At 39.0% G+C, this 23,631-nt stretch overlaps 1 protein-coding gene across 17 annotated transcripts in view; it reads left to right on the forward strand.

Annotated features, from left to right (window-relative positions):
- Arhgap21 (Rho GTPase activating protein 21) overlaps positions 1-23,631 on the forward strand; it is a 125,992-nt gene that overhangs the window by 76,863 nt on the left and 25,498 nt on the right. For 11 of the 17 annotated variants that reach the window (XM_060372344.1, XM_060372349.1, XM_060372343.1 and 8 more), the window contains 5 exons: positions 3,016-3,108; positions 5,029-5,107; positions 7,759-7,813; positions 13,343-13,372; positions 14,521-16,411. In XM_060372344.1, the coding sequence (XP_060228327.1) occupies positions 3,016-3,108; positions 5,029-5,107; positions 7,759-7,813; positions 13,343-13,372; positions 14,521-16,411 (2,148 nt within the window). The remainder of the gene's footprint in view (positions 1-3,015; positions 3,109-5,028; positions 5,108-7,758; positions 7,814-13,342; positions 13,373-14,520; positions 16,412-23,631) is intronic. The other 6 variants (XM_060372353.1, XM_060372354.1, XM_060372351.1 and 3 more) reach the window with 1 other exon arrangement.

Below are 23,631 nucleotides of genomic sequence, written 5' to 3' on the forward strand. Positions count from 1 at the left end.
AAAAAACCCAAGGTATCATTCTCAGAGGCTGAGCTCTTTTTAGATTCACCCCACCTCCGTGTCTTCAGGCATCACAGGATGACAGACTTGTCAGTAGTGAATTGACTGACTACAAGAGAAGCCATTGCAAAAGCAGTATTTCCTTTGAAGACCTTAGGACCAGATTATTTTGGATATCATCCCTCTACATAGGTGAATTTTCTGCCAGAACTTTTAGGTGTCAGCACATTGGTACTCCACTAACTTTATTATTTTGAAGGATGTATCAGGAGTCATTTGCATTTAATACATATTTGCAGCAAGTTCTTTTATCTATTTAATGTTTTATTACTTTATTTTGTGTGTATGGGTGTTTGCCTGCATGTATGTGTGTGTGCCACATGTGTGCCTGGTGCCCAAGGAAACTAGAAGGAGGTGTTGAATCCTCTGGTACTGAGTTACAGATGGTGATAAACCACCAAAATTTAGTGCTAGGAATTGAACCTGGGTCCTCTGGAAGAGCAGCCAGTGCTCTTAATTCCTGAGGCATCTCTTCAGCCTCTTTTTTTTTATTTATTTATTTTTATTTTTAATTTTTAAATGAGACGGATGAGAGGTCATCAATACAAAAACAAATGTTTCGTATTCTGTAAACCTTCCAGTGAAAACGGTGTCTTGATAAAACAAAACATTAAATCCTCAGCTCTTTAGCCAAAGAGGTAAGTGTTTTTCTTGTAATGTCAGCTGTTGTAAATACCTGGTTGGTCATAAAGGGATCTAGCCCAATTACCTTCTTGATTAGAATTCAGTGTTTGCATTTTGAATAACTTAAATTGAAATATACTTTTTTTTCTTATAAATTACAGCTGTGCATCACATACAATGGCAGTACATCATGAAAAGATATCTCTAGGTGATTTTCGTCACTGAGTTACTGTAGTGTATATTCACTCAGATCTAGATGGGGCTATAACTCATTGGCAAAGCTCTCACCTAAAGTGCAATCCTAGGTTCCATCCCAGCACTACAAAGGAAAAACAAAGAAATAAACAGCAACAACAAAAAAACTAAGCTAAAAATGTGGCTAGATGGCATGACCTTTACATACCTAATGTTGTATGGTATAGCCACCAGGGTATATGGTTTGTCACTGTCAAGATATTGTCATGTGGCTCATGACTGTACTTGTGAGTGGGCTTGTATCAGTAAAGCTTGACAAATGGAGTAATGTCAGTCCCTGAGAATGAGACGTTTGAATTCAAAGCCACAGATCTCTACTCCGCCTCTGCCAACTGCTCACTTTCTCATTCTGCTCTGTCGTACGACAATCTTTGGATCATATTGCCTGAATCTCCAAAGCTTGTGAGAATTAAGCTAAGCAATACGTTTATTCATCAGCTCAGCAATTGCTTATTAGATGTCAGCTCTGTGCTGACCATTGTTCTAAGTGCTATGGATATCAGAAAAATACTTTCCTTTTTTTGTAGTGATACTTTCTGTGAACGCAAATAAAAACAGAAATTTTCCAGTGAGAAAGGAAATTGAACCCATGCCTATCAATTTCTGAAATATACACAGTTGCTTTTGTACTACCATGGCTTGGGTGGTTGAGTGATCTGTTGCTTTTCAGCTTACAATATAAACAGGAGCGACTGATTGATGGGTTGTTATTGAGAAACATCTTTTGAGCTTTTTTGTGCACACAGGATAGTATTCAGTTTCTTGTAGCAATAATGGCAGATTCTCAGATGTTGAGTCTTCTCCCATTCTTCTCCCAGTGTTGCTATTTAATTAATAGCATTAGATTACTTATGCATGTAAGTGCCTTGTTACTAAGGAACATTCTTCTTTAAATGTCTGTGTCTTCTACTTTAATGATTCTCAAGTTTGGGCATTAACCTCAGTCTGAAGCCAGTTCACAGACCTGCATTTCTTCTCTTCCTTTTTAAATTTATGTGCAATGATGTTTTCCCTGCATGTCTGTGTGTGTGAAGTTGTCAGATCGTTTGGAGTTGGAGTTACAGACTGTAGTGAGCTGCCATTAGGGTGCTGGGAATTGAACCTGGGTCCTCTGGAAAGCAGCCAGTGATCTTAACCACGCTGACCCGTCTTCCCAGCCCCCAGATCCGAATTTCTAACACAGCCCCAGGTATTGCGGCTATGATGCCACAGGTCTGACCTTCAGAACTGTTTTTGCTATTTTGTTTGCATCCCATAGTGCCTTTTATGGTGTTTTTTACTCAGCTGGCTCGGTCTGTCTTTGAATCTTTCCTTGACATCTGTTTTATGGAACCTGTTATTCTCATGTCCTAGTGAGTATTTGGATCACCTGGGACTGGTTAACAAAAGAGATTTCTGTTTGGATACTAGAATATTGATTTTTCATAAGCACTGTGGGTTTCCATACAGGTGGATATGTGGACCACAGCTTTTGAAATACTGACTGTATTCAGGTTGATTGTGATCTCATCGTCACCACAGCATTTCATGTTTGTCTTTAATGGAGTTTTATACTATCTTGTCATTTATTTATGTCTTCTTCATTTATTTATGTCTTCTTCCCATCAGCTTTTAGAAGAAAGACATGTCCTTGATGTTTAGCACAGTTCAGTATTAGAAAGTAGTAGTCTGGCCTTGCTGGATAACAAGCTTTGGCTCTCGTTAGCTCTGGACCTTGGAAGATCTTTAATCCCTTCAAGACCCCCCCTCTTTATGATCTAGTGGCCATTATATTTATTAGCTGTGCAAATTAGGAGCTGTAAGGTATGCATGGCATATAATGTAGTCATTAACATACAGAATGTGCTCAGGAAATGGAAACAGTCAATGTGGTTGTGACTGTGTTATGGAAGAAGCAAGTAAATGCTTAGGTAATGAAAACCCCAAAGTCTGCTATTAGCATCTAGATTCAGGATGTGTTTAATATTTTATGAAAACTCTGTGCTCTCATTTTAATTAAATATCATTTTATGTTTGGGGGTTTTAATAAAATACTGTAAAGTAAAAACCATGTCTTGGGCTCTTTTTCTTTCCTAGGAAAGCAAAGAAACCGATTGGAGCCAATGGATACCATATTTGTTAAACAAGTGAAGGAGGGAGGGCCTGCTGCTGAGGCTGGATTATGCACAGGTGCTTAATCATCTTCAGCGTCTTGTAAATTCATTTTACTTTGTTTCCTATACATTTTTGTTTTCTGTATTCTTTGCCTTTTCTATCATTCTCTGTGTTTCTCTTTCTTCACATCTATTATAACTGTCTCTGAGATGAGGTACATCTTTCTGGAAACTCAATGAATATAGCTGAACAGACGTAATGTAACTTGGTAAAGGATGGACACCTAGACAACACAAAGACTTGCAAGGTCTTAAAAAAAATCTACCCTTTACAGTTGAATTTTGATGAAAGGATTGCAGAATAACAAAACCAATGAAGATATTTCTTTTATATAATTGAGGTATTCTTGGCTTTCCAAGTTTGTAAGTGCCCGATTAGGCAGACAGCACACAGAAAGGCTGAGGTTTCCCATGTACTTGCAAGTCCCATCATTTCTAGATATAAGTGGGCATAGTCTATTGAAGTAAATTTAATAGCTGTTTGCTACTAAATCCTGTTAATTTGATTTGTGACTTTAATATAATTAACTCAAGATCAAAGATTAGAAAATACTTTAGAATATTTTTCTCATTTTTATGCATGAAACAATTTAAAATAGGAATCGACAGAAAACTTTTTTTAGTGCTGTTTGAAAAAAGTGTATTTTCAGCTACAAATAAGTGGTGAGTACCACTACTAAGATTTACCAAGATGCATTGTAATTATTTTTTCATCATACTTAAAGTAACCTTTATTTTTTCATTAATTAATTAATTTACATACCAATTGCAGTTTCCCAGTCCCTCTCATCCTCCCTCCTCCCAAATGTAAATCCTCCTCTCCCCTCTCTCACTCAAAGGGAGGCTTCCTATGGATATCAACGTGCCTTGGAATATCAAGTTGCAGTAGGACTAGGCAAGAGTCGGCTCCTTTTGAAACCCACTTAGGAAAAAGGGATCCAAGGCAGACAACCGAGTTAGAACCCACAGCGTCTGCTCCTGCTTTTAGGAGCCCCACCTGAAGACCAAGCGGTGTAGCTGTGAAAGCCTGGGTCCGTCCCGGGTGTGCTCTCTGTCTGGTCGTTCAGACGTGTGCCCACGGTAGTTCGTTCTGTAGGTTTTCCTGTGGTGTCCTTGACCTCTCTGACTCCTTCAATCCCTTGTCCTCCGTAACCCTTATTTTAATATTATTGATATATGCAAAATGTATGTTAGTATCTATAGATAAGAAATTCTGTTAGAATATATCACCTATCATATTCCAAGTGACACAATTTTGAGAAAAGAAGTTGGAGATGGTGTGATAATCATACGGGAAGTACTTTATTTCTATTTTCCATTCCTCTGCCTTTTGTCCTTTTTGCCTTTCAGTTTTTATGAGTAATCTAGCATTTCTTTTGTTAAAATAAAGAGTGAATTAAGAGATATAAAGTAAAAGAACATACATCCGTATTTAAGTTTTATAGTACACTAATAAAATAACCAGATTGGAAGATGACTGTAAAAAAAACTATCTGTATAAAAGTGAGATGATGAAATGTGAGCAGTTGGCATTTGAGACCTGGTGGGCCGTTATTTCTAGCAGAATGACAAGGCAGGTGGAGGAGTCACTGGTAGTCCTGTGGGTCTTTCCAGCTGACAGATGAGGATGGGAGCAGCTGAAGTTCATCGGAATCTGTTATTCTTACTTTAGAACATTGCTGTCCTTCATGAGTAGGTGGATGTATCAAAGGTAGATTTATTTTTTGACAGGTACTTTGAAGAGATGCAGGTATATTTTTAAAATAAGGGCTTATTGGGTCTGGGGGTGGAGCTCAGGCAGCAAGTGGTTTGATCCCAGCACCACCAGAACAGTAAAGAAGTCAGGGACAGTCTTGGGAGGTCCTTCACGCTTACTCAAATTCTTTCAAGAATTTCTGATGTGTTGTTTTGTCTCTCCCCTGTTGTTTCTTTGAAGGTGACCGAATTATAAAAGTCAATGGAGAAAGTGTCATAGGAAAGACCTATTCCCAAGTAATTGCACTCATTCAGAACAGGTAAGGGTCTTGAAATCTGATGAATTTGGCAGAGACCCTGAGAGCAAGCAGGTTTCCTGTAGTGCTGTGCTCCTATAAGGAGTGGGGTAACACAGAATTCCCACATACAATGGAGAATGTATCTGGTATTACCAGAAGTTAACCCACTGATTGTGGGCTTGCAAATTCATAAAATTCTTTGGGGTTTGAGAGCACATATTATAAATTTAAAATATGAGTTTTCCACTTTGATTTGAAGTGATAGGTATGTAATTTGTTTAAATATAGAAATAAATGCACGCTTGGTTTTCTAAAAAAAAAAATCTTACTGAGATGCATATTTTAATGTATTTTATCAAACAGTCTTATTGAATAAAATCAATGGCTTATATTCCTTCATTTGTTTAACAGCAAGATAGTTTTTTTAGATCCATTTGTGTGTAATCTGCAGGGTGATAGAATTTTGAGCTCTAAAAGTAAATACTTACTTGTAGAATGAGTATCAGTAGGACCATAAAGGTAATTTAGTTTTTCTTTCACCCGTGCTCTTAGAAATTTATATATTTATTTATTTATTCATTCATTCATTTATTCATTTATTTATTTATATATAATTCAAAGTTAAAGAGGTCACGGTGTTCAGTTTATGTCAAGCATGTGAGTGAGTCTGGCTCTGATGTCTAGTCTTATCTCTGTTCTAAGAGATTCTTCCCAAATTCAACCTCATAACTTTTGGACTACTCAATGGTTCCTCTTAATATTATTCACCTGATCATATAACTCAGTTGAAATCTTTGTTTGTCAAAAGGTCAGATTTTGTGTGTGCATGTACCTGTATGTGAGTCTTAGTCAAAGGAAGACCGTGAGGGTCATCCTCAGGGGTCATCCTTGGGGTGGGAGTGGGGGTGTCAGTCATTCTTGGAATACTATCTGCTTCCTTTTAGTTAGATTAGACTGCCTGGTTAGAGATCTCCACCCACACCCACCCCCGCCTCATTGAATTACAAGCTCATGCTCACACCTGGGGATTTTTAGGGTTCTGAAGATCCACACAGCAAGCACTTTTCCAGATGTACTGTCTCCCCAACACCTTAAGTTTTCTATTAGGATCTCGAGCTATGTCTAAAAGCAGTGTGTGCCATAGTTAAATTATTTATACACATGTCCTAATGCATGTTTCTGATTTATAATGTGACGGTTTCACAATTAAATGACATGGTCATGATTAATTATCTTAGAGTATTCTCTTTGTTCTAATTTTAATGAAATTCCTAGAGAAGCCAAGTCTTGAGTGTGATGTAGGTGATGGAGGAAAAGCCTCTGCAGAAGCAGCAGGAGAGATGTCCCTGCGTCGTCCCTTTTCAAGTGACCAGGATCACTACAACACTTGCATACCAGTCTGCAGTCTACTCTGCTTCTCCCAAATCCACATCATTTCTCTAATACGGGTGCAGATTTTTTAGAGTAACACAGTGGCCTTAATCTCAGCAGCACAAGAATTTGAGAGTGAGAAAGAGGCTGTTTACGATTGTACTTTCCTTTAGAAGTTGTGTGGCAGTGGGCAGAGCAGCTGAGAGCCATCACTGCAAAGAGCAGTACATTTTCTGTATATTATGTGTGTTTTCAACCAACTGTAAATGCTGAAATGCACGGGCCTTCCTTTGTTGTTAAATGTGTTTGTACCTGTGGCTTTCATTGGTTTACCATCCTGGAATTTACCAACCTAAACAGACAGGGGTGAATTACTGGAATTTTTTTTTTTTTTTTTTTTACATTTTATGTTGGGATTATTTCATTATCTTTGAGGGTATTAAAGGGAAGTTAGATGGGGATAGACTATCCTTCATATATCTAAATATGAATCCAGGTCACAGATTAAATTCAGTTTCTTCTTGTGACTTCTCTCCATCCTCCCCTATTTCTCTCCTGTGCTGAGGTCAAACCAGGGCCTGGCAAATGGTCCCCTTCCAATGACCCACTTACCTGTACAAACCCAGGAACCCTTTTCCATCACATTTAACAGAAGTTTGCAGTGCAAGCATAAAAAGGCTGTAAGCTGTACCTAGGAAGTTCTAAGATCAAATCTTGGGGATAAAAAAAAATAGTTGAGATGATGCTGAAAATAAATTATTCTAGTAGAGGTGATAGTAAACTGATGTTCTTCACTTCTGAGGCTAAGGTGGACTTTTCAAAATCAGGAAGTTTTAAGTTGTTTGAAATGTTAAATTGAGGGGCTGAGGTATAGCAAGCTACACTTTATTCCCCAGAACTTAAAAACAACAAAACAAAAAGTTACCAGAAAAGTTTTTTGTTATTTTGTTTTAATAAATTTTAAGTTGATAGGGTGTGTGATAACAATCTGTAATTTGTAGACAATAATAAACATACTCTGATGTTCTCATGAGTTTTGTCTCTAAAACTATTAAGTAGCACTTCTTATTTCTGAATTTGTAGCACAGTATAAAATCAGCTCGCTTGATTATGAACTGCATAAATGTGTGTGGGATTACCCTGTCTTGTATGTCCCTGAGCTCTGTTCTGGTGACTTATTTCAATGGTTTGGTTTTGAACATAATCATTTTACAAGACAGACTCTTAAAGAACAAAGCACTGTGAGTTAGTTTCGTGTTCATTCTCCTGCCCTCCCTTGACAGTGTTGTTCTCAATTTCAGCGACACCACACTGGAGCTCAGTGTTATGCCAAAGGATGAAGACATTCTCCAAGTGGTAAGTGTTCTCCAAGTAGAAATTGTTTTGTAGAAATGAATATTAAAATAATTTTGAAAAGAAGGTGAAGTGTGTGTGTGTGTGTGTATGTGTGTGTGTGTGTGTGTATGTATGTATGTATGTAAAGATTCCAGAACAAAATAACTTCCTGGTTTACTTAGCAGAATTTGGATTTGTGAATATATTATGAGAGAGACAGAGAGAGTCAGAAAAACAAACATAGAGAAAGAGACCGAGACTGTTACGTATTATTTGGAATTAAGTGACATGGGACTTTTCTGTAATTCCACAGGTAACCCCTGGAGCTGATGGGAGGGCCCTGAGCTTGCTAGGCAAGCTTTCTACCCAAACCAGCTCCCCAACCTCTAATTCCACAGTAGACTGTTAATGTCCCCATTTAGGATGAAATTCCTGAACAGTTAAGCCAACTTGCATTGTAGGGTATCTTTTGACCCAAGGCCTGACGGCATATCCTTAGGAATTGGGATTTGTTCTTGAATATGTGGGTAAAAGATTTAAGGAAGTCAGCACTTAATTTTCTTATAAATATTACTGTTTTAAGTTAATCCAGCAGTTTCGTTAATAGTACCAACTCATTTCTTTAGAATCACGATGAATGGATTCTACAGCTTAGTAGGAAGTAGATCTGAGGAAATGAAACAGTACAGGAGCCAACATAAGAATTTAGCCTAAACATGTTCCTGGTTATTAGAAAGAAGAATATTTAACCAACAACTTAACACCAGTGTGTAAATATTACTTAAGGCAAAGAGATGGTAAAAATACAAAGTTCATTCAGAAAATAATGCTTTCAGTGGACTTGGCAAGTCATTGAGCAAAATCCTTCATTTTTACACAGGCCACTAGTGTACAGGAAATGGTGACAAGGTTTTCTTAGTGATTTATGTTTTGCTTCCAGATAAATTCAGTAAGGCAGAGAATGTAGTTTGGATTTTGCCCAACAAACTCCTATTTTGTTTTGTTTTTGTTTTATTCTATTTTGGGTTTTTCAAGACAGATAGTTGAGTATGTTAGTTCGGCCAGTGTCTTGGGAGTCTGGTCTGTGCTAGTCTGTGTGGAAGCTAGTATGTTAAGCACCTTGTGTAATAGAATAGAAAAGAGGAGAGCATTGCTCCTAGTATTTGGGCTCAGGATGATCTAAAACCAACCACACTCTAAATTGCTGCCACATATACATGTGTGCTGGTGTTTGGCTTACTTTGCACAACTAGTGTCATGGCTCTGCCTATAACTCAGCATCTCTGGGACCTGAGTGGAATGATCCGTCAACTACCCATGGTTATGTGATATAAATGGAAAAATTGTTCTAGAATTTACAAGTTTTCTTTACATTTATTACTACTTTAAAACAGTCACTTGTGTGTTCTGTAATCAGTGTAATATTCTATTTAAAATGAAATTTGCATTTGTCAAATGCCAGTCAAATCTAAGGCAGAGAAGTCCTACTGACCGGGTAGGACTAGGACAAGAGGAGGGAGAAGACAGGCATCAAGCTGTAAAGTGATTTAAAAAGAAAAATCTAAGGGAAATGAGAGCAGGAATTCCAGAAATTTCTTCTGTATTTTGTAAGTTAATAGCAGTTATTTTTTTTTAATGTTTTATTTATTTTTTATTGTTGAACTTTGTACATATGAGGCAAGAGCTGTAGCCACTGGGATAGTATCCTGATTTATAAGAATAGGATGTGCTTTGTGACATTTATCAGTTATATAGACAAGTATATAAAGTAAGTGAATCACAGATGCCACCCTCTTCCCTGCACTCAGCAGTTGTAGAGTCTGCATATAGTTTACTTCACAGACAGACATGTTATTCTGCCTTTTTCAGAGATTACGTCATTAAGTTAGTAAGCTACAGATGAACTGATATAAGCAAGAATTTAATTTTCTTTATTCTACAGAGTATTTAATTTGGTTTGGGGTCTCATGTAGCATAGACTAACCTTGAATTCACTGTGTGGCCAAGGCTGGTCTTGGCCTCTTGATTCTTCTGCTTTTATTTCCCAAGTGCTAGGATTACAGACATATGCTATCACACCCTGTTGTTTTCTTTAATTATTTAATAATAAGAAGTGTGCTAAGTGATTTTGGTGTGATTGTTAAAAACAAGGAGACTTCAGGTCTCCTTGGATGTTCTTGGTCATGGTACCTGTACTGAAGACCCAGATTGTTGATAGTAAATGTTGCTTAATATGACCACTACAATTCTGGTCTTGGCTGAAGAATTCTCTGGATTGTCTTTCTCACTTCTCACCCCTTACTACATTTTGTTCTAAAAGTTTTTGTGTTTTATAGGCACTGTATATGTACACTGTTCTGTTTCTATTATGTTTGGTTTCAATATGAAAATACAAGCTACTGTAAGATAAAACTAAAGATCAAGAGTAAAAACATTCAGGAAAGATTATAGAATGGTATAAGAAGGGCTAAAAGGAAATGAACAATGAGATTTAAATTTTTTGATGGTGTTCTGTTTTGGGAAAACATCACTATTGTCTGTACCTACATGAAGTATCCATTTGAGTTAAAAAAAATGTTAAGAGTAGTTAGGTAGATGTTTTTAATAATATTGATGGCAGTAATCATACAATTTCAGGTAAATTTATTCATACAGGCTGACTTAATAATATCATATAAGAATATAAATTGACACCATTATATAAGAACATAATTGCATTGTTTTGCTTGAGGGGTATTTTATGCCATTTAATTGGTATCCATTGCTAACTTAAAGGTTCCCTGGTGGGTACTTTGACATATCAGATTACAATTTCTCACTGAAAGATTTGTGCCAAGTAACCAAGCACAGAGAGAAAGCACCGCACACTTCCCGCCGGGAACACATTAGAGTTACTGGTTCTCTTCTCAGAATGTAAAGCAATCCTATCTATCTATCTATCTATCTATCTATCTATCTATCTATCTATCTATCTATCTGTCTATCACAATTTATTTGCTTTGTATCCCAGCTATAGCCCCCTCCCTCATCCCCTCCCAATCTCGCCCTCCCTCCCTCTTCTCCTCCCATGCCCCTTCCCTAGTCCACTGATTAGGAGAGGTCCCTCTCCCTCTTCTTTCATATGATTCCCTGCACTATGCCCAAAGTTTGGCTATGAGTCTGATCTGCTTTAATACCCTATTGGGTAGTCTTTCAGAGGCCCTCTGTGGGTAGAATCCTGTCTTGTTCCTTGTTTCACCCTCTTCCAATGTCTATCCCATTTGCTCTTCTATATGAGGATTGAGCATCATACCCAGGGTTCTCCTTCTTGCTTAGCTTCTTTAGGTGTACAGATTTTAGTATGTTTATCCTACATTATATGTCTAAGTGAGTACATACCATGTGTGTCTTTCTGCTTCTGGGATACCTCACTCAGGATGATCTTTTCTAGTTCCCACCATTTGCATTTGCCTGCATATTTCATGATTTCCTTGTTTTTAATTGCTGAGTAGTAATCCATTGTGTAAATGTACTACAATTTTTATATCCATTCCTTAGTTGAGGAACATCTGGGTTGTTTCCAGATTCTGGCTATTACAAATAAAGCTGCTATGAACATGTTTGAACAAATGTCCTTGTTGTATACTTGTGCATATTTTGGATATATGGCCAGGAGTGGTATAGCTGGATCTTGAGGTAGCACTCTTCCTAATTGTCTAGAAAGTGCAAGAAGTTAAACAGCAACAAATCAAGTAATACAATTAAAAAATGGGGTACAGAGCTAAACAGAGAATTCTCAATAGAGGAATATTGAATGGCAGAGAAACACTTAAAGAAATGTTCAGCATCCTTAGTCATCAGGGAAATGTAATCAAAACAACCCTGAGATTTCACCTTATACCTATCAGAATGGCTAAAATAAAAAACTCAAGTGACAACACATACTGGAGAGGTTGTGGAGAAAGGGGAACCCTCCTCCACTGCTGGTGGGAATGTAAACTTGTACAACCACTTTGGAAATCAATCTGGCGCTTTTTCAGACCTGCTCTTCATCCTGCTTCTTTCTTTATGGAGTCCAAAGTATTCTTTAAATGTCACAGGAGAAGAACATTTTGTAAATGTGTATTGGCTATGCCTGACTTGCTTCTGCAGTATTCCTTGGGACTAGTTTGTCATGTGTCATGCTTTTCAGGATGGCCATCTACAGCCCTGACTCATTCTCCAATATACTTGTAACTTGCCAGTGAAGTATATGTTGACTCATAGTGACCTTAGCGATAGTGTTATGTCTCGATAGGTGGTAATTTGGAAGACAGTTTGTTCCCAAATGTAGTGTCTAGAGTTTCTAATTTTAGTTATATCTGAAGACTATAAAAATTTAAAGTGTTTATAGATTAAGTTTCTCCTCAAATTTGAATAAATTGTTACAGAATGGCTTTTCCAAGCATGTTAGACCTGTTGGGGTAGAAATGGGCTTCATGGGAGTAAGTGTATATTCTCCTTAAGCACCATGTGTCCTAGTGCAGTAGAGGTTTACCAAAAGCTCACCAGCTTCCCTGGCTTGCTGGCCGTAGGGACCTGCCCTCCCTGTCAGGCAGACAAGATTATACTAACCCACTGTAGAAAATATTGCAAGACAGTCCATGATGCTCTCTGCCAGGGGGTATTTTTATTTTTTATTTTTTTTAATTTTTTTTATTTTTTGGTCACAGAAAAGCAGTAACTTGTATGAAATTAGCACGAAGAAGCTAGGCTTTTATGTTTAGGTACATACCCAAAATGCACATTTCATGTTCAGATGGACAGTGTTTATGCTATAAAATTATTATGGAGAGAGAGAGAGAGAGAGAGAGAGAGAGAGAGTGTGTGTGTGTGTGTGTGTGTGTGACAGATATAGCTTTGATTATCAGTGCATTTCAGACTGTGTTCTGTAATACTCATTATCTCTGGGAGTGATATTTTTTATGTCTAGTCAGTATTTATTTCATAAACTAATAAAACACTATAAAAGACATTGTGTTGGAAGATCCTGATTTTGAGTGAAAAATCTAAACGAAACAGTAGTTTCCCTCAGTCACACAGTAAAGCCATCGGTAGTCAGCTTTAGTCTGCCTGTGGTTGTGCTCTGATGTACCAGGGCAGGAGGAGGTTGTACTTTTAAATGCATAATAGAGCATTCGTTTAGTCTTCTGGAAGCAGAAATGGAAGGCGCTCAGGGGAAAAGAGATGCAGTGACGCTGTTCACACTGAAGGGAAGCTTTGTGGCAGAGTGTCGGACGGCAGCGCTGCATAGTGGCGAAGACGCCTGTCGGGGACGTGTGTCACTGATGTATTTGCTTCCAAGAGTGGGAAACAAAGTCAGTAAGAACCAAATTAAAGCTTGAGAATGAGATGCTCGATTAGATACTGAAGTTATTCTTACACTCCACTGCCCTTTACCTCTCTTGGTACCTTCCAGGGAAATCAGTATAGACGTATTTTTAGCTTGCTGTTTCCAGCATCAATATGACAACATGATTCTGTCTTTATATCAGTAAGCAGCTTCTGCTATGTTTTCCTATTTTCTGCTAGCTGCAATTTACAAAGGATGTCACAGCACTGGTAAGAGATGCACAGTAGCCATTTCCTTGCTTTTTAAATTGTGTTTCATAGAGATTTGTAATAAGTCAATTTATTAAAACTGTAAGTGTACTTAATTGTACTAATGTGCAGAGCGTGTGATACATGGTTTTCCTTCCTCCTCTATATTTGTTTTTGTTTGCACCCTCTATATGTAGTATTAAAGCATGTTTCTCTGCATCTGTACTTTCTTAAATACCTCATCCTTTCCCACTCCCTCTCCAATCCTCTGCCATTAGTCAGTAGCTGCACTTGGGCTCCATGGGCAGTGAGCTGTGAAGGTAGGACGTGCTGCTACTGTGAGGTAGCTCCTATGATTGGGGAAGGTAGTTGTCACACCCAACTGCCTTACAGCTGACCATAGTCCCATGTGGCATTTATGAGCTCTGTTTGTGTGGAGACTCTAATTTCAGTTCTGAAATTTTCAAAAGTATTGCTAGATAATTTTATAACTTTGAAATATGGCTGAATGCATACTTGTTAGTAATAAGAAAATGTCTTAAGTAAAATAGAGAAGGTAATGTTTGCATTAGTTCAAAATAAAAAGTTTATATTCAGAAAGATGAATTTTCACATTTTTTTTCTTTTAGTATGTGCTACTTGATTTTTTTAAATATGCACATTTCCTGACTTTAAATACGAAAATAATTAGTGTGGCTGTTGAGTGACTGAATTTTTAAAGACCGATCTTAAAATTTGTTATAGTATTGCTGCCTTAAATAACACTGTATTTGGGTAAGACTTAATCTTTTGACCTTCTCCCTTGTAAACATTAAGAATCTTCTTTTGCTGAGATTTAATAGGCAGCCATTTAACCTGCTGACTGCTGAAAAGCCTTAAAGCTTAAATGGAGAGATTTTAGAAATAGCATGGCTAGGTCTGGTTGGTTCGGGGCGATCTGATATATCTGTGAACCTTTTGGGAAAACTAATGGTTGCAGTGTGTATATGTGGCACGTTCTACAGCTTATACTATTTCTCTAAGAATAATTCTTGAGACTGCACTGTGTGCTCCGCTTTGCATGAATGCCATAGTGAGTGTCACCCAGCGTTAAGGTAGGGCTTACCTAGTCAAACAGTGAACTACAACATGGGAATTATTATGTGACACCTTTCTCTGATTCTGTACAGGCGTATTCTCAAGATGCCTACCTGAAAGGCAATGAAGCTTACAGTGGCAATGCCCGTAACATACCAGAACCTCCACCCGTTTGCTATCCTCGGTTGCCGTCCACCCCTGCAGCCACGACACAGCCAGTTGAACTATCTCCTCCAGAATTGTTACCAAACAAACATCAAACCAGCACGCCAGTCCTGACACAACCTAACAGGGCCTATAGGATGGAAATTCAAGTGCCTCCATCACCAACAGATGTTGCAAAGTCAAACACAGCAGTGTGTGTTTGCAGTGAAAGCGTGAGGACTGTCATTGTGCCTTCTGAGAAGGTTGTAGACTTGCTAACCAATAGAAACAACCATTCAGGTCCTTCCCATAGAACTGAAGAAGTAAGGTATGGTGTAAATGAGCAGGCCTTTTCAAAAGTAGTGTCAAGAGCCACATCGCCGCCATCAGTTCCCACTGCCCACCTGGTTCATCAGACCACAGGTTCCAGAGTACTGGAACCTTCTGGGATTTTACTTAACCCTGGAAATTACAGTGGACATTCAGAAGGAATCCCAAGTGGTAGATCTCAAGCTGTGGACTCTCCTTCTGTGCCTGCCAGTCACTATTCCCCAAACTCCCGTCAGCACATAGACTGGAAAAATTATAAGACTTATAAAGAATACATTGATAACAGACGATTGCACATAGGTTGTCGAACAATTCAGGAAAGATTGGACAGCTTAAGAGCTGCCTCTCAGAGCACAGCAGATTACAGCCAGGTGGTACCCACTCGCACCACTCTGCAGGTGAGACGCCGCAGCACCTCTCATGATCGCGTGCCCCCATCTGCTCAGATCCGGCAGCGCAGTGTGTCTCAGGAAAGACTGGAAGAGTCTGTGCTAATGAAGTATTGCCCAAGGAGTGCATCTCAAGGAGCGCTGGCCTCCCCACCTGTTAGTTTCAGTAATCATAGAACTCGTTCCTGGGATTACATCGAGGGACAGAGTGAAACCACAGTCAGTGTCAATTCTGAAAGTCAAATACCTGACTCAAATGGAGAAAGAAAACAGACTTACAAGTGGAGTGGATTCACTGAACAGGATGATAGACGAGGTATTTATGAAAGACCCAGGCAGCAAGAAATTCACAAACCTTTCCGAGGTTCAAATTTGACTGTGGCCCCTGTTGTTAATTCTGATAACAGACGACTGAGTGGTAGAGGTGTGGGACCTGTTTCACAGTTAAAAAAAATCCCACCAGACCTAAGAGTACCACATTCCAACAGAAATTTTCCAACTGCTAGTGGGATGTCACTGCCACGGGGTATTTCACAAGACAGGTCTCCACTTGTAAAAGTCCGAAGTAATTCTCTAAAAGCACCTTCTACACCTGTCTCAAAACCATCCTTCAGTCAACATTCACTAGTTTCCATAAAAGACCAAAGGCCAGTCAATCATCTGCATCAACAAGGTCTACTGAGTCAGCAGACATGGTTCAGACCTGAAAGCACCCCCGATCACCAGCTGGAGACGGAAATGACCCCCTGTTTACCAGGGACTTCTGCTAAGACCAGTCCTCAGCTCACTGAGAACTTAGGAACATCAGATTTAGAATTATCTGCCAATCCAAGGAATGGAGATTTAAACTTTCAGGATGCTGAAACGCAGCAGCCAGATGTGCTAGATAATAAAGAATCTGTCATCCTAAGAGAAAAACCTCCATCTGGTCGCCAGACACCACAGCCTTTAAGACATCAGTCTTACATCTTGGCAGTGAATGACCAGGAAACTGGGTCAGACACCACCTGCTGGTTGCCCAACGATACTCGCAGAGAAGTCCATATAAAAAGAATGGAAGAAAGGAAGGCTTCAAGTACCAGTGCTCCTGGTGACTCCCTGGCTTCCATCCCCTTTATAGGTGAGCTCAGTCGGAGCACTACACAGAATCCACTGTGTCAAAAGTATTTTAAGAAAAGGAGGGTTTGTATTCCATAGGCACAGACTCCTTAAGCTGTGCTTTTAAAGCATTTTAAATGTTGTTTATTTTCAGTGCTGGGGACTGAGAGCCCCACGTATACTAGACAAGTGTTTTCCCACCAAGGCACAACGCCCTGCTCTAAATGTGTGAGTTGTGCTTCAGTTAGAGCCGTTTGCTTTTCTTGCCATAAATCTTTCTACTAGACATTTTCCTTTGAGAATGAACTCACATCTAGTGTGTATTTGAGACAGGGTTTCAGTATGTACCCTAGGCTGACTTTGAACATATGGTTCTGTCCCCGCTGCTTGCCAAGTGGGCCTAGAGGTTTACATGTGGCCCTCTTGCTCCTCTTTTCAGTCTTGATTAAGTCAGTTCCTACCATCTGTGGTCAGGAGAGTCAGCAGGTTCACCAGAGTCATCAGCGGCCAGGCCCTGCCCCTGTTCTGCCAGTAGGAAACAGTTGCTCGGAGAAGGCTTGGGCAGGGGCTCCTGAGTTGTCACCAAACTGTGATGAGCCTTTTGATGCGGCAGCTGCCTTTGAGTCACTCGTCCTTCTGTAGGTGAGTGACCACTGGAGACTCTAGTGGTTCACTGAGATTTAAAACACAAAGAAGTAGGAGAGCTTTGGTCAGTGGGAATGAGCCCTGCCTTTGAGCAGTGTCTTTTTCTTTCAAGGGCTTATTCCTTTGTACATCTTACTTGGTTTGAGAAAAACGACCTTTGTTGTGTACCTTTGTTATAGGAATAATCTGGGTAAGGATTTGGAAACTTCTCAAGTGCGTATCTTGGTCTGCATCAGCCATCGTACTTCCTTACCAAGTCATTGGCTTTTCCTTTTACCCAGCACTGCCTCTACACAGCAGCCAGCAGATCACACCCTGGTCAGACCTCCTGTTTCCCTCCCATCTCACCCAAAACAGACTTGAACCTAGGAGTCTGCTGTGGCCAGCAAGGCTGACTATCCCTGCTCCAGCTCACCTTTCTGATCTAGCAGATCCTCTGTGTGCCTCCCCTCTGCTGCCTCCCAGGCGCCTTGCTAGCCCATGACATGCCAGATATGCTCTGAGCACCACATATAACCACGGGCCCCTCTGCTGTGTTGTCTTTCACCATCTGCTCAGATACCGCTAACCTGCTCAGGCTTCCCTGCATTCTCTAAAATAGCTGCTGCATGTGCATCTGCACATGTACTTCGGTGAGATCCACACTGGAACTTTTGTTTGCACAGCTCTCTGTCAGTGTGTACACACTGAGAGTGCTGACACCAGCCATAGTTCACGTCATTGTTCCTATGCCTAGAACACTGCTTGGAGTAAAGAAGGCACTCACCCAGGAAATATTTGTTCAGACAGCAACTGAAAGATGTTTTCAGGTGACAATTACATGTGTAGAAAAAAATGGAGGGAAGGAAGAGGAAAGTACAAAGGAAGGTAACTGTCATAATTACTGTGCAATCCTGAGACATAATGTACTTGATAGCATCTTCATTTTTTAAAAGAGAAGTCTAGAGTATAGAGAACTAAGTACTTTTCATAAAAGCACTTAGAAATGAGGGCTCTAGGTTAGCTTGGTTCAGCACCAGAAACGCTGCAGGGCACATTGTGAAGAGCAACCCTGCGTCTGTGTGCTACAGGGCCCTTGCTCCCAGGCACTGTTTCACAAGGCTGTGAAAGGTGTTCCAGAGCTCTGTAATGGCATATTTGTCACTGAACAATTTTTATTACTCTTTCCTTTCTTGAGAAACTTTAAGCTATGGAACAATTAAACTGTCAGGTGGCAGTATCCAAGTCAGGTTAAAAGGAGTCATCTGCACAGTGTCAAATTTTTATAAATAGATTATTGCCACATTGTAAACACTGTGAAGAGTGATTCAGCTGAACTTAACCCACGTCATGTTTGTGTCCTTATTGTCAGCCATATTGAATGACTCCTGTTGGGCATAGAATTCAATACCTTGTTACGCAGAAGGTAACTAAGGACTGGTAGTTGGTGTATGTGTTTAAATGTAAAGTTCTACAACCTGAAGCTGCATTTTGTAGGCCACTAAGATCTTAACACAATGAAAGCATCACTTTTTTGGTACATATTCATTATGTTATAATCAGATAACATTGAAACAGTTGGGTTTTTTTTAAGATTTATTTATTATTTATATAGAATTCTGCCTGCATGTGAGCCTGTATGCCAGAAGAGGGCACCAGATCTCATTATAGATGGTTATGAGCCACCATGTGGTTTCTGGGAATTGAACTCAGGACCTTTGGAAGAAGAGCCAGTGCTCTTAACCTCTGAGCCATCTCTCCAGCCCAATGGAATAGTTGTTTTTTTTTTTTTTTTTTAAGTGCTTGGCTATTATCTGTTAATATTTAATATTTCTAACTTTATGAAGTACAGAGATAAAATGAAAATTATTTCGTTAAAGTGGCCATTAATTAAAATGTAGAGTAGGCACCTATGTAATCTTGTATATGAGCAGATTAATGAAAACAGACCATCTTATTTGGTTATTCATTAAGAAAAAAAGTGCTCAGGACCAGAGTTATAGCTCAGTGGTTAACAGTGCTTCCTGCTTTTCCAGAGGATCTGAACAGTTCAGTTCCCAGTTTACTCACATCAGGTGGGTCACAGTTGCCATCTCCAGGGCACCTCCTTGATGGTCTCTGTGATACCTGCACACTCATGTGGATGTACATACAAAACAAAATCCAGTTTTTAAAAAGAGTAAGTGTGCTCACTAACTCCCATCATTGGTTTTAAGTACTTACTAAGGCCTTTTTCATTATTTCTACTAAACAAGCACATTCAACGTTTTGTTTCAACCAAGAATATTGGTAGCAGTAACATTTGCAAATGTTACACATATACATATATTTTTGCAAGGCGATATATGTTTTGAGAAAACCTTCAGGTTCTTTTATAGGCAAATAGAAAATGCAAAATGATTAGCCATTTATAAAATGGAGACTGAGTAGCATGGGCAACTCAGACCTGTCTCAGTAAAAATGACAATGGAGCTTTATGGCTTTTCTTAATTACGTCTGTTAATTTGAATAAAAAGAAAGGGTATTTGCCACATTTGAATAGCCTTTTAAAGACTGTGTCACAACTCTGTTTATTTTAGAAGGCTGATCCTCCCTTTCCCACTCTGGACCATCCTACTATAACACAGGTACAGGAGAGGAGAGGTTTATTTGCGAAAAATGTACAGGAGAGGAGAGGTACAGGTACAGGAGAGGAGAGGTTTATTTGCGAAAAGTGTAGGAAACGCCAAATTCTTTTCTATTTCATTTTAAAAATATTTTATGTATATACCCACTCCACACACATAAAATACTGGGTTTTACCTGCATGTATGTCTGCAGCACACTGCGCATCAAATCCCCTAAAACTGGTGACAGATATCTGTGACCTGGTGTAAGTGTGCTGGGAAATGACACTGTTTCCTTTAGAGAAGCATCCAGTCCTCTTAACTGCTGAATGATCTCCAGTTCCTTGTTCGTTTAGTTTCTTTCCTTTTTTTACGTGTGCCACTATGCCTGCCTGCCTTGTTTCCTTTCTAATGGACAGTTGTAAATGCTTACAACTGTTGGGATACAAGGTGGTACTTGATCATATTCATTGTACAGTGACTGGGTGAGGTGATGAGCATTCTATCTCCTCACATTTGTTATTTATGATGTGTTCATTTAAAACCTCTTTCTAAGTATTTTGAGAACACAGTTTGTTGTTAATGTTCTGCCAGTGGTGCTGTGAAATCCAGAATTTATTCCTCATGAATAACTCAAGCATTGTACCTGTTGGCCAGTCTCTCGTGAGTAAAATCATACAGCATTTGACTTTCTACTCCTGACTTATTTCACTTAGCAAAATGCCCACCCCAAGTTCTTTCACATTGCAAATGATATTTTTAATATCATTTCATGGTATTCTGTTCTATATATATTGCACATTTTATTTGTGTTTTGATCCCAACTGTGGGCACTTCCGTTGATTCCATGTTGCCTCTTGTGAATAGCACTGGGGTATATCTAGGGATTCAGATGTCTCTCGAACATACTGATGTCACTTCCCTTGGGTACGTACCCAGGAGTGGGATTGCTAGATCTCATAGTAGTTCTGTTTTTTATTCTGGGAAGAACCTTATTCTGCATGTTTCCACTAACAGCGTGTGATGTTTACCTGGCAAATCTTTGCCATCGCTTGTTACCTGAGTCTTCTGGGTGATGCCTAAAGTGAGGTGATAGCTCAGTGCAATTGTGGTTGTGTTTCTGGCTGTTGTTTGTTCATAGGCCTGTGGCAGTATGTGCATCTTCTTAGAAATGTCAACCATCTATTCAGATCATTTGCTCATTCTAAAATCAGTTTAGTTGAGAGGTGATAGTATTATTGAGGTCCTTAAATTTTCTGGACAATTTGAGCCCTCGTCAGGTGTATAGTTTGTAAATGTTTTCTCTCATTTTATATATTCTCTTGACTTTGATTATTTCCTTCCTTCTAATTTTGATATAACCCCTTTTGTTTTTTAATTTGTTGCCTGCTTGTTTGGTACCTTATTTAAAAAAAAAATCTTTGTCTAAATTAACACTACGGAGTTTTCTTGTTGTTGTTGTTGTTGTTGTTGTTGTTTTCCTAGTAGTTTTGTACATGCAAGACTTAGGAGTAAATCTGTCATCCATTTGAATTGTCTGTTGTATGTAGAAAGGGTCTAATTTCTTTTGGATATTGATATGTTTTTCCAACAACTGCATTTTGAAGACACTACCCAGCCCTCATTGTGTGGTCATGGTACCTGGTCAATTTGGCTGTAAGTGGGCGGGTCTCATCTCTGAAGCATGCTGTTGGTGTTTTGATAGGAAGTAATTGTATTATATCTATAGATTCCTTGGGTAGCACAGACATTTTGACAGTATTTATTCTTACCATCCGTAAGTACAAGGCATCTTTGAGTTACTTGTTTCTTGTATTCGTTCATCAATACATTATGATTTTTTAATACAGTGATCATTTATCATTTGCTTCTTTGGTGTTTTTTTTTCCAAGATTCTGTGTGGGTTTTGTAACTAATTATAAATGGATTATTTTATGACACTTTCAAATAGCCAAAAGCTACTGATAGGTATATAAAAATGCTGCTGAGTTTTGTGTTGGTTGCTGTTTTGTATCCTGAATTTTGACCACATTTATTTATTTATAATAGCAGTTTTTGTAGTTGTTGTTAAGGTCTATCTCCAAGATAGGGACTTAGGAGCCCTGGCTGAGCTAGAACTCCATATAGCTGAGAGCTTCTTATCCTCCCGACCTCATCTCCTGGGTGCTGGGAATATAGGCATGTGCCATCATACCTGGTTTAGAAAGTGCTGGGATCCAACCTACCCTTCTGGCACGTTAGGCAAACACTCTACCAACTGAGCTACACCCCAGCCTCTCTCTGAGTAATTTTTTGATAGAGTCTTCATGATATGGAAGTAAGACAGCTGCTCATGCGGTCTGCAGTGGGGAAGCACAGAGAGAGAGGGAGGGAAGCTGGCATTCTAGAGTTTATTCTGTCTGAGCCACCTCCACGTCAGTTGTGCTGCCCATGTTGAAGGCAGGCCTTCTCTCTGAGGTTAAACCTTTCTGGAAATACTCCCATAGACATACCCAGAGAATGTGTTTCCATGATGATTCCAAGTCTAATCAAGTTGACAGTGACAATCATCACTGCATTCATACTATCTGCAAACAAAAACACTTCAAATTTTTTTTCTGTTGTAATGGCTCTCTTGTCTCTTAATTGAGTCTTGTTTTCATTTAGTGTAACTAAGGGTTTTTAGTCTTATTTATGTTTTCAGGTAATTAATGTTTTGTTTCATTGGATTTTTTGTTTTGTTTTTCATTTCTATTTAGTTAATTCCTGCCCTTATCTTAAACTTCTGTGCAGTGCTGGCAGAGGCCAGAAGAGGGTGTTGGAGCTGTTGTAAGCAAGCAGTTGTGAGCTGTCTGATATGGGTGCTGGGAACCAAACTTGGGTCCTGTAAGAGTAGCATGTGCTCCTAACCATGGTGCTGTGGGCTTCTTCATATAGGAATTATTGTCGGATCTCTTAAGACTGCTTTCACTGTATTCCCACAGGCTTTTGCATGGTGTGTTTTCACTTTCATTTGATTCTGGAAATTTTTTCCCTTCTTTCTTTGATGACCCATTCATCATTCAGTCACAAGTTCCTGAATGTTCTGTGGTTTTTTTATTCCACATGGTGGGATTAATTCAGGAACTGCTTTCAGCGTCCCTTGTGTTTTCAATCCTTGCTTTGTGTCCTCCTATATAGTCTTTTCTAGACAAAGCTCATAGTCTTCTGAGAATGTGTACCCTGTAGGCATAGGATGAAATATTTTATAGATACCATTAGAGCCATTTGAAAATGACCTTCCTATTTGTGAGACTAGGGTACTGAAGTCGCCCACTCTTACTATGTTGGGGTTACTTTATGTCTTTATATTTAGTGGTATCTCAAAACCAACATTTTTAACATAGAATAATCTTCATAATTTGAAAGGGAATAAAAATTGTATTTATCGGGGTAATCTATAAACTTGAGCTAAAGCAGTTGTACTTTTAAAAAGTATAGCCTCTTTTTCAACATACTGGTTTAAGATAATTGTAAAAAATTCAAACGGTACTGAAATTATTTGTCCAGTGACAGTCTGTTTCTGCCATACCTCCTCCTTTCTGTTCAAATCTCTAAAACAGATAATTATTTCTTCTTCCTTCCTTTTGAAAACGTACACTTGAAACTCAGGTGATTTGTATCCTATGTGTTTCAATTTTTCTTCCAAACATGGACAGGTAGAATGAAAGAATTAACTAACTCCACAAAGTTGTGCTCTGTCCTCCACATGTGCCACACCTGCCCAGAAACACCAGTCACAACATAGTTTAATTTAAACAATAGAAATTAAAATGTTAAATTATTTACTTATGTATTTGGGTGTTTTGCCTGCATGTGTTTTTGTGTACCACATGTGTGCTTGGTGCTTGAGGATTCCCTGGGACAAATGGTTGTGAGCCACTGTAGGTACTGGGAATTGAACCCTGCTCCTTTGGAAAAATAACCAATGCTGAGCCATCATCTCTCCAGCCTCTAGATTTTTAAAGCTTAGTTTATGTATTCATCATTTGAA

The sequence above is a fragment of the Meriones unguiculatus genome, chromosome 19 (genome assembly GCF_030254825.1).
Source record: "Meriones unguiculatus strain TT.TT164.6M chromosome 19, Bangor_MerUng_6.1, whole genome shotgun sequence".
In the NCBI taxonomy this organism is placed as follows: domain Eukaryota; kingdom Metazoa; phylum Chordata; class Mammalia; order Rodentia; family Muridae; genus Meriones; species Meriones unguiculatus.